This window comes from Bison bison, unplaced genomic scaffold, assembly GCF_000754665.1.
Source record: "Bison bison bison isolate TAMUID 2011002044 unplaced genomic scaffold, Bison_UMD1.0 scf7180017864487, whole genome shotgun sequence".
Classification (NCBI taxonomy): Eukaryota; Metazoa; Chordata; class Mammalia; order Artiodactyla; family Bovidae; genus Bison; species Bison bison.
In genome coordinates, this window is record NW_011495047.1 from 10993557 (window position 1) to 11005293 (window position 11737).

General features: G+C 53.7%; 1 protein-coding gene across 1 annotated transcript in view; it reads left to right on the forward strand.

The window, feature by feature from the left end:
- The window catches only part of MOCS1 (molybdenum cofactor synthesis 1), a gene marked incomplete at its 5' end in the record, with an annotated part of 35185 nt that continues 23448 nt past the window's right edge, over nt 1-11737 (forward strand). Inside the window, 3 exons of the mRNA XM_010863257.1 lie at nt 1-66; nt 8415-8541; nt 10005-10172. Of these exons, the coding sequence (XP_010861559.1) occupies nt 1-66; nt 8415-8541; nt 10005-10172 (361 nt within the window). The remainder of the gene's footprint in view (nt 67-8414; nt 8542-10004; nt 10173-11737) is intronic.

An 11737-nucleotide genomic window follows, 5' to 3' on the forward strand; every position in this document is an offset into this window, starting at 1 on the left:
GGTGTCCGGAGCTGCAGCTCGGGGGCTCCGGTGACGCAGCCATGCCCTGGGGAGCCTGTCGTGGAGGTGAGCCCGTTCGCATCCACACTTTTCCTGGGGGAGGCAGTGGCCAGGCAGCTAGCTGCCCAGAAGCACCCCGGCCCCTCCGCGGCAGCTGCTTCTGAAAGTGGTGTCCGCTCCTGGGAGGGACCCCCCTCGGCGCTTAATTAGGCGCACAAGGAGAGGTGTGGAAAGATGTTCTCTAGATCGACCGCCCAGTCCCACCTGGAATCCCAGCTGGGGGTGGCGGGGTGGGGGTGCTCCCTGGGGTCTGACTCAAAAGCTTCCCTGCCCACCCGGCCAGGCAACCTCCTTCCAGGTCTAAGTGACTCCCAGAGATGGGGGAGCAGGCGGGCAGGACTCTGGGACCAGTGCAATGTTATTAGCACCCCTCTCAGTCCTGCCTCACACCCTTAAACAGCTTCTTCCTTAAACAGTTTCCTCACTGTACCCCTGGGGTAGGTTATCTGTGTGATCAGGTGCTTTTGTGACACCTACTTCATAATGTGACACTGACTAAAAATGTCACTTTGTAGTCACCTGGCTGTGTGACCCGTCCTTCACTGGCTGTTTGTGTTTCATCTTCATTTCCCTTAGGAGGGTTCAGCCTGATTCTGGAGCAGAGTGGAGCCCAGAACCTGGGCTCTTGCAGGTTTGGGAATCTGCTTTCTCTTTAGGGTTAGGATAGCGCCCCCCGCCCCGAGTCCTTAACAGCATCTCTCAGAGGGATTTTTGGTGTGACAGGTTTTCAATTTGTTTTGCCCATCTTGTCAGGGTATCATTTTGGGAGAAGCATCTCTCTTTATTTGGTGAAACCTTTTCTGGGTCCATTTGGTCATTCCTTTCCCACCACCTGGCGCAGGACTTCAGGTTCAGGGGCTCAGCAGGTGAACAGATTGAGCACCTGCTGTTGCTCAGTCAGGAGGAGGGTCTCAGGCTAAATTGCTTTCCCCAATTCTGACCTCCCTCCTCACCCTCAGGATCCTTGGATAAGTAATTCGCATTGCTGGGAGGTGAAGAAGTGTGTCCAAATTCTTGAACTCTGAACGTCATGGAGGGGAAAATGGGAAAACCAAGATGGCTGAGAGATCTTTAAAGAATTTAGGAAAAGGGGAAGTTTCTTCTCCCCACCCCGAGCCCCTAACTTACTTTGTACTTTTCAGCCTGTGCTAAGCGGCTTCATTTATGGTCTCACTGAGGCCTCACAGTAAACCACCTGAGGTGAGTAGAGTTTGTATCTTCAGGTGAGGGAGCCCATGGAAGTGAACTTCCCTGGACCCCCCTGAGCTGTAAAGTAAGTGAGCTGGAGCGCAAACTCTCGCACCTGTGCTCCGGCTTCTTGTCTTCAGGGAGGATGAGGGAGGCCACTCCTGCCCTTTCCTTTACACTGTGAGGGCGGAGGTATCATTAGCAGGTAGGAAGGTGGACTTGAGCAGAATGCCTCAATTTTAATCCCAGCCCTGCCGCTTACGAGGTGTGTGAATGTCAGCAAGTCCCTTCACCGCTCAGTGCCTCAGTCTTCTCTGTGAACTGGGAATAACAGTGTCTACTTCTTAGGGTGATTATAGAGATTAAAGGAATTAATGTAATATATATATATATACACACTTGAAAAGTCTGGCCCATGTACATGCTGTGCATGAGTATCTCAGGTTTGTCTTAATTATCCTTGCCACCATTGTCACATGCTGTGTCCCATAAGTCCCCCCGCCCCAACCCTGGACGTCTCCCAGCAGGGTTATCCTCCGCAGATGGGTTGCTCCCCTGTGTTTCTAGGTATGGTGCTTACCTGGTGCTCTGCCGTCGGTGGCATCAGCAGATATTTGGGGCCGTTTGAAACAGACCCGGTGAGGTAGCACACGACAGAGCGCTGGACAGGACGCCCCAAGCTTTCACACTTGCTGCGCCCCCAGTGTGATGCGGCTCCTGGGCCTGCGGCTTCCCCTCTTTTCATGTCTTCAAGACCAGGGGGTGGCCAGCCCATCTGTACGCAGTTGAGGGAGGGCATAGAATGTCCTTCGGAGAGTCTCAGAGGTGAGCGAGTCTTGGAGACAGCTGTGTTCTGCCCATCCGCTGAGCTTGCCAGTTGGTGGGAGCAAGGGTGGGGGCTCCTGGAATCCCCGTCCTCCCTTCCCTTCCAGCAGGGGGCCTTTTCCCCACACCACCGTGCCCTGGAGTGCCCTGGAGGTCTGGTTTGGGATGGGAGGTGCTGGGAGAGACAAGGGGAAGCCAGGAGGTGTTGTCCGTTTGTCAGGGTGTGGGCTTGTCTGTTCGTCAGCGTGTTGGCGGGAGAGCGAAGTGAGGTGTGGGGAGGGAGCTGGCTGCGAGGCTGGTGGAAGGGGGCCTTGGGCTGCGTCCACTTGAGGTGGCTCTCCAAGTGGACAGGGGAGGTGAGTGGGTACACGGGGAGGTAGGTAGGGGAGACGGAGCTCCCTGCCAGCCTGGTTGGCACAGTCAGGACAGAGGGCTTCCCACAGTTGCAAGCGCTACAGCCCTTTTTCTTCATCTCAGGCTCCAGGCAGGCTTCGTTGGGGTGACGTGGGGCTGGCCTCAGGTCCCAGGAGTGCTGCCTTGGTCCAGGGGAGAGGCTGACTCTGTGCCAGCAGCACCTAGTTATTCGGGGGGCCGGGAAGAGCACGTGTCGGAGAGGTTTCTGCAGGGAGGGACTGCGTATATGAGGAGGATGGCCGGGCCAGGCCTGGGGCAGTCACCCTTGGGAGGAAAGCAGACTTTTCAGGAGGGCTGTCTGAACATCCAACCTGCCCAGCTCCTCAGAGGGCTGTGTTTCAGTGACATATGACTATCCTTACATGTGTGAAGACCTCAGACTTAGGATGGGGCTGGAGGGAGAGTGGAGGTCAAGGCCCGGGGCTGGGCACTTTGCCCAGGTCCCCTCACTTAATAGAGATGAATTTTGGACATCCCTGGGTATAGCTCGTCCCAAAGAGGGTGTAAATGGGCCAGTGCTATTTGGGTTTGGCCTGTCTCTTTGTCCCCCAGCTCCTCTGGTATCTACACTGCAGAGCAATTTGGAGGTTGGCCTTTATCAGTCAAACCAAAGGCCCGATGTTAATGGATACCAGGGAAGGCACTTGGAGGGCAGGTCCCTCCCTAAACTGACTCCTTCCTACTACCCTTCCCCACCTCACCTAGTCTGCACTGGTAGGAGACGAGGTGTAACCAGTAGCATATGGTTGGCTGCCTTGTGCCCAGTTAATTGCACTGGTGTCCATGGTCCCTGGGTGGCTCAGACTCCACTTGTCCTGCTTCGAGTGGTGTGAGGGCAGGTCTGGAAACCCCAGCCTTGGGCCCTCTGCCATTAAGTAGGGCTTTGCAAGACTAGGGAAGCTGACATGAGTGGGAAAACTAGTCCTAGTGTATACAACTAGTGCCCCTCCATGGATATATGGTGACTGGATATTTCTGAGTAGGAGTTAGATGAAGTGAATGGGAGCAGTCTCTTCCTGAACCCCTACTGTGTGCCAGGAGCTCCTCTGGTTGACTTAGGTAGGATTATTGTCCATACTTTATGGACGAGGAAGCTAAAGCTGAAAGAGTAGTAGGTAACCAGGCCTGTCGTTCAGGTTTACCCGCCTCCAAAGCCAATACTCAGAACTGCAATCCCCCGGATTAACATGGCACCGAATTCTGGTGTGGCTGGGCCAGTGGTTCTCAACCTGGGCTGCAGAGAAGAATAGGAACACTACAAACAAAGCCAGGGCCCCAACTCAGAGCAGCTGAGACAGAATCTTTGGTCTGGGGCTCTGGTCTCAGTACTGCTAAGAAGTTCTTCAGGTTATTTTTATGTGTAACAAGAGTTAAGAGTCACTGTTAGAGGCTAAACCATTTTTTTTTTTAAATTTGGAGAGGGGCATGGCAACCCACTCCAGTATTCTTGCCTGGAGAATCCCGTAGACAGAGGAGCCTGGCAGGCTACAGTCCATGGGGTCACAAAGAGTTGGACATGACCAAGCAACTAACACACACATTGTTGCTTTACGATGTTGTACAACAAAGTGAATTAGCTGTATGTATACATTTACCCTTTCCCTCTTGGCCCTCCGTGGGGCTAAAGCATTTTGACAGTAGAGACCAGCCTAGAAATGAATGGCTACCCCAGTGTAACTGGGTTTCACACACACTGCCTTTCTCTCTGAATTGGGGATCTGCTTGTCTGTCCATTGACACAGGTGTTTCGACACCTGCTATGACTCGGGAACGCTGAGTCAGGCAGGAAGACTTCCCACCCCAGGCGGGGCCTGGGGAGTCTGTGAAGCCAAGGGTGCTCTGCTTGTGACATGTCGTAGCTTCTCCTGGGCAAGAGGCTTCACTGTCTAATCTGCCCGGTAATTCCTCCTGGATTCCAATCTCCTTTGACTGGTGCTAATATTTTTTTCCCTCCCAGGGGGTTTAAAGGAAAAGGGGAAAAAAAAAAAGGGAAGAATGAAAGTAGGACATGCAGTGTTGGAGGAGAGAGGAGGCAGGGATGAGGCGTGTTAATATCCAAGTGATGAGTTTGCAGTCCTGGCAGGGAGAGGGAGACGAGAGATGTGTTTTGTGTGTGTTTAGGAGGCTGCCTCAGGTACTGGCTGTATGATCTGAATGAATGTAGAGAAGGTGACTCTTGGTTTCAAAAATGAAATCAGGCCTGCCCCACCCTTGGCCAGAACAGAGGGCCTAATTCCGTGCTGGGTTGCTCCATTCCACATCTGCTCTCCGGTTTCTGCTGAGTCATGAGCCTCTGTCTTCTCACTGACTCCCATTCGGGGTTTCATTTGGGTTCCTCCCTCACCCAGCCGCCTCCCCCAGGGTGTTCAGATTAGGGTGAGGAGGGCATCTTGGCGAGTGGGAGGAGGGGCCCTGGAGTGATTAACCAGTTACTCAGTTGTGAATAGCTGTGGATTCCAGGGTATCTGGGCTCCTGGACTCTGGTGGCCAGTGGGGGTGGGACTCTTGATTCTGTGGTGTGTCCCTGCCCCACCCCCAAGGGCATGGGGGAAGTGGGGAAGTGGAAAGGCAGTGGGTGAGTGGGGAGGGAGGAGGGAGCACTCTTGTGATTATTTCAGACTGCAATTCAGGGAAGTGACGGCTACTTTCTGGTCCCTGGACCATGGGAAGAGTTTCTTAGATGATTGAGAAACCGGTCCTGGAGTGAGCAGAGTGAGGTCAGTTTTACGGACCCAGGAAAAGCCTGAAGCACCCCCTGCTCTCTCTCTCTCTCACCCCTTCTGCCTCTTGAGTCAATCTGGCCCTTGACCTTGGCTGTACATTAGAATCGCACCGAGAGATGAAAAAGGCAAGCACCTGGGGATCTGAATTCAACTGGTCTCCATGGGAATGTTCTTCAACTCCCCTGCTGCTGCTGCTAAGTCACTTCAGTCGTGTCCGACTCCGTGCGACCCCATAGATGGCAGCCCACCAGGCTCCCCCGTCCCTGGGATTCTCCAGGCAAGAACACTGGAGTGGGTTGCCATTTCCTCCTCCAATGTGTGAAAAGTGAAAGTGAAGTCGCTCAGTCATGTCTGACTCTTAGCGACCCCATGGACTGCAGCCTATCAGGCTCCTCTATTCATGGGACCCTCCAGGCAAGAGTACTGGAGTGAGGTGCCATTGTCTTCTCCCCAGATGGTTCTAACATGCAGCCAGGGCTGGGGAGGTCCCTGAAGTAAATGTTTCTCTTTCCTGGACTGCAGGAGACCCAGAGACCTGCTTTCTTTCTTTTTTAAACATTTTTTTAAATTTTTTTATTGGAATATAGTTGATTTACAATGTGCTGCACAGCAAAGTGAGTTACTTAGACCTACATCCACTCTTTTGTAGATTCTTTTCCCGTATAGGCCATGCCAGAGTACCGAGTGGAGTTCCCTATGCTATACAGTAGGTCTTTATTAGCAGTGTGTGTACAGGCTTCCCGGTGGCTCTGTGGTAAAAGAATCCGCCTGCTGATGCAGAAGATGCGAGTTGGATCCCTGGATCAGGAAGATCCCCCGAGGAAGGAAATGGCAGCTCGATTGTGCATTCTTGCCTGGAAAACCCCATGGACAGAGAGAGGAGCCTGGCAGGCTACAGTCCATGGAATCGAAAAGAGTCAGACATGACTTAGCAACTGAGCACTCAGCACACAAGTGTGTGTATGTCAGTCCCCCTTTATAAGTCTTCCAATTTCTCCCTTTCTCCCTTGGCAACCATAAGATCCTTTTCTACATCTGTAACTTTTTTTCCTATTTTGTAAGTAAGTTCATTTGTACCTTTTTTTTTTTTGGATTCCACATGGAATTGATACGGTATTTTTCCTTCTCTGTCTGACTTCACTCAGTATGACAGTCTCTAGGTCTCTCCATGTTGCTACAAATGGCATTATTTGTTCTTTTTTATGGCTGAATCATCTTCCATTGGGTATAAGTACCACATCTTCTTTATCCATTCCAGAGGCCTGCTTTATTAGGTTATAAGATGGTGATAATCTGGGGTGTTTCTCTGCCAGCATCCTGGCTAACCCCTCTTTTACAGCAGGACACTTTTAGCCCACAACTGTCCTTGTTTTATAGCTGGGAGAGCAGACCAAGAGGAGTCAGAGAACTTTGCCAGTCTGTCAGGGTACACAGAGCCCGGAAACCAGGGGTTCTTGCCCCCAGTCCAGAGCTCTATCTGTAGACCTCACAGATGGCCACCACCACGGTCATGATTCCTTTGTTCTAAAGACTCTAGAGAAATGACTTCTCCCTGCCCTATATTCCATCCTGTGTACCTTCTTGGACACACCCTATGCAAGTAGGGGAAAGACTACAGAATTTAGAAGACCGGGATTTGAGTCCTGGTTCCACCAGGGGTGTTCGTGGGCGCCATCCGAGCACTGGTTATAATAATCCTTTCAGGTGTGGGGATGGAGCAGGGAACGTTCTTTGGAAACCTCAAGATGCCTTGCAGATGTTATTTCTGTGGGGCAGTTATCATCAACATCGGTCATGACCCAGGGTTGTGCTCTAAAGCAGGGGTCCCCAACCTTTTTGCCACCAGGGACCAATTTCTTGGAAGACAGTTTTCCACAGACTAGGGCTGGGGTTGGGGGGATGGTTTCAGGATGACTCAAGTGCATTACATTTCCCGTGCACTTTATTTCTAATCTAATGCTGCCACTGATCTTATAGGAGGTACCAGTCCACAGCCTGGACTTTGCGGACCCCTGCTCTAAAGGGACGGGGGGAGAGAGAGCAGATGATCTCAGACTTGGGAAAGGGGGACGGAGGCTGGATGCTTCCTTTCTCTCCCCCAGGATGCGTTTGCGCCTTGTGAGAAGGCTCCAGCAATCCCCTCCCCATTATACCCCAAAGTGCGGGTCCTTAATCCTTTCTTCTGGCAGTGGGTGGGTGAAGGGTAAGGACGGACATAATCTGGGCATGGGGTTAGCATGGTGGCCATCCCTTCCTGGGGGCTGGTGTCCTCATTCCCTCTGTGGGTCCCCCTGTTTGTACTGTCCTTACCCTAGGCCTTCTACAGGAGGGGAGCCCCCCGTCGTAGGTGTACCCACCCTGGCTGGCTACGGCCCCCAGCTTCTCCTGCGGGTGTAGTCTGTTGGGTCCCCCTGGGCAGTGGGGAGGCAGCTTGTGTGACCCCATCTGCCACAAGGAGTAATCGCTTTGAGCTCCAGGTAAGGAGGGCTTCCCTTGTGGCTCAGCTGGTAAAGAATCTGCCTGCAATGTGGGAGACCTGGGTTTGATCTCTAGGTTGGGAAGATACCCTGGAGAAGGGAAAGGCTACCCACTCCAGTATTCTGGCCTGGAGAATTCCTTGGACTGTATAGTCCATGGGGTCGCAAAGAGTCAGACCCGACTGAGCGACTTTCACTTTCAAGGTAAGGAAGGGGAAGCCTGAGTTGGAGAAGTGGTTCCATGTTCCAGGCCACTGGCCCTCCTAGCTGCCTGCTCCTTCCTCCTCGTTTCTGGACGTGTTTCTTGGGTGCCAAGAGGCACATGCTCTCCTGGTGACCTGTCCAAAAGATGCTAGGGATGGCTGTTCCTGGATGGGCGTCCTTTGAGGGAGGCGTGACAGGGAGGAGGTGGGGGCTGGGTGGGGTCTAGTGCCCTTTGCCCTGCCCTGATGCCCAGGCAGATGCACCCCAGCAGAGGCTCCTACCCTCAGGGCTGAGTATGGGGCTTGGAGGGGCAGGTCCTTCCTTCTAGACCTGTCTCTCATCCTGTGAATGAGGGGAGACTTCCAGACCCCCACAACCGTGGAGCCCACATATGGATGGAGAGGCAGTGTGTGCGGGTGTCAGAGGGAGGGCGTGGGTGGTTGACGGGGGTGGGGGTCGTGTCCCGGAGGTGGGTTCTCCCCGCACCTGCCCCCAGCCCGTGGTCCCTCCCACCCCACTGCAGGTGCTGTCCAGGCCGAGGCCGTTCCTGGGGGAGCACGCCGCCCCCTTCTCCGCCTTCCTCACCGACAGCTTCGGCCGGCGCCACAGCTATCTGCGGATCTCCCTCACCGAGAGGTGCAACCTCAGATGTAAGTCACCCCCCGGGCCCTCTCTGGGCACCGGTCCCTCTGCTGCAGTGACCCCTGCAATCGCCCCCGGTCCAGGAATCCTCCCCATTCCTCTTTTTAGAAAACTCCACCCAGCCTTCTTCCTTGCTTGTCAAGTGGGGTTCAGGGGCAAGGTGGGGATCAAGAGTTAGTTTTGTGATCCTGGGAGCTGGGTTCTCCTTGGAATCAGGCTGGAGAACAGAATTGCTGTTGGATTCAAGGTCGAGGCTGACCCGGGACCTACCACGGGCTCGGGACTCTTCCTCCCTCCCTCCTAATTCCCCAAGGTCTGCACAGTGCAGGACATGGCATGGGGCCCGCCGGGCACTGTAAACAGGTGAAACAGGCTGGTACCCACAGCCAGCACTGCCGGGTATAACAAAACACTCCAGTTTCATGAGACAGGTCGTCTGGGGCCAGGCTGGTACACGGTCCTCATTGCATAACATTGCATAACATCGTACAGAGAGCTCTGGGCGGGTCCACTGCTGGAGGGACTTCCACAGTGTGCGCGTCTGTCTGTCTTGCCTTTCTTCCATCTTTCCTCTCTTCCTCCCTTCCTCTCACTCTAACTCACGGTGAGAAATGTGTTTACTTCATGGCCCAATAAATACATGTCTGTGTAGTAAATGTTCAACCTAACAATACTTACCCCGTGCAGTACTGATGTTCTGATGTTCTTGCCTAATCTGTTCCATCTTGAAAGACCAATTCTAGACCCTTCCCTAATCCGCCCCACTCCCTGGCAGGTCCTGGCCACTAGTGCTGTTGAACCTGTCCCACGGGAACTGAAGGGAGGAAATGGTGCCCCACTCACCAGCCAGGGCTCGCCTCGTTGTCCTCTTTTGCTGCCTTGCCCTGGACAGGCGGTACCTCAGTCTTCCGGTCTGTGAAATGGGACTGGTGTTTGGTGACCTGAAGGACTGTAGCCTGGGTGTGAGAACACGTGTTGCCACAGAGGAGAGTGGCTTTGCCCAGGGCAGGGAGCACCTCCTGGCCTCCTGCACCTCAGGACACACAGAGGTGGGGCTCACTGCTTGTCACAACCAGATGCGGTGAAGGGACTGAATGATGGCAGGAGGGGTGGGCCCAGGGCCCTGGCCTTCTGCGCAGACCCCGCCCAGCGGCCCCTCACAGAGGAGGCAGTCTCGGCCTGCCCCTGCCCCCAGCCAGGCTGCCCTGGCCGCTCATTTCTCATCTTTAACCCACTGAGGGACATCACGGCCAGATGGGGAGGGGTGTTAAATTTTATAGAAGAGGAAGGTGAGCCTCAGAGAGAATCTGGCCTAGGGTTTGTGCCACCTCAGACTTGGCCGGGTCTCTCCTCCTAGCTGGGTTGGGGTTCCAGAGAAACTTACAGCATGGTGGGCGAGTTGGGGACTGGAGGCCTCCCGGTCTGACCGCTGCGGTCACTTCCTTCCTCCACATCCCCTCCCTTCCCTCAGGTCAATACTGCATGCCTGAGGAGGGGGTCCCTCTGACCCCCAAGGCTGACCTGCTGACCACAGAGGAAATCCTGACCCTGGCCCGGCTCTTTGTGAAAGAAGGCGTGGACAAGATCCGGCTCACGGGTGGGGAGCCGCTCATCCGGCCGGACGTGGTGGACATCGTGGGTGAGTTGACCAGAGTTATCACCACCTCTCCCAGGTCCTGCTCCATCCAGCTTGACTTGAGTACAAATATCAGAAGCCAACACTCCCTTGGGATGTTATGTTCAAAGAGTCCTGCCACCCTCTGAAAACAGGCACCATCGTTATTCTCATTTTTGTTAAGAAATGAGGCACAGAGAAGTTGGAGAACTCGCCCAAGGTCACAAAGCTAGTAAGTGCCAGAGCACAGTGGTTTGACGTCAGATTTAGACTAAAGTCCTCCCCCAGGCTTGGAGGCCCACGTGATCTGGTTCCATCATCCGCAGAGACCTCTCTCCTGCCGCTCCACCCCCATCCTCCCCAGCATTCACGCCACCAGGCCTTTCCACGTGCCATTGCCCTCGCTAGGAGCAGAGGGCTGCCAGCCTGCCTCGTTCAGGGCCCTGCCCCGGTATCATCTCCTTAGGGGAGGCCTCCTTGACCTAAAGTCCCTCCCCACATACACGCCCCCAGCTATTTTGTCTCCCAGGAGTTGGCAAGATATAGTCCAGGGCCACCACCGGCCTGCGTGTAGCCTTGTAAGCTAAGAATAGTTTCTCTGTTTCTAAATGTGATTGAAAAAGAAAATCAAAAGAATAACCTCTGTGGCACGTGAAAATTATATGACATTTTAAATTCACCGTCCATTAATAAAGTTTTATTGTGACGTAACCACACCTACTCGTTTACATATCTCCCACGTCCAGTACTCTTGCCTGGAATATCCCATGGACGGAGGAGCCTGGTGGGCTGCAGTCCATGGGGTCGCTACCAGTCAGACACGACTGAGCGACTTCACTTTCACTTTTTACTTTCATGCGTTGGAGAAGGAAATGGCAACCCACTCCAGTGTTCTTGCCTGGAGAATCCTAGGGATGGGGGAGCCTGGTGGGCTGCCGTCTATGGGGTCGCACAGAGTCGGACACGACTGGAGTGACTTAGCAGCAGCATGTTGCAGAGCTGAGGCATTGCCGCAAAGACCATGTGGCTGGCAAAGCTGAAAATATTTACTCTTTGGTCTTTCCGACAGAAAAGATGTGGTGACCCTACTCTACCACGTTATGTTGTTTGGTTAGTTTTTGTCTTCTTATTAACTAGCATGAAAGCTCTCAGGGATCTGGGTGAATTCTGTTCATAGCTGTGTTTCGAGCACCTAGGAGAGTGCCTGGCACACGGCTGGTGCTCCCTGGTGTTTGCTGAATGAATGAAGGTGGTTCAAAATGCAGTCTCTGAAGCATGATGTGCCCTTGTGGGGATCTCAGCTGCACCTGTATACTGCTGTTACAGTAGTGTATCTCGGGCAACTTTTAAAGTCCATCCTAAGCCTTCCGATGAAGACGGTAACCTACCTTACAGGCTGGACCTGGGGAAGAGATAAGAAGGAAATGTCCAGCAAGTGGCAAGTGCTGTGTGTGGGGTGGCCCCTGCCGTATGCTGGTTCTAAGCCCTGAGGTCAGGCAGGGACTGTGAGTGTGTGCTTATAGAAGATGAAGTCAGAGGAAAATAAGGTTTCATTTTCTTGATTGCTGAGGCCCTCGCCTCCGCTGCTC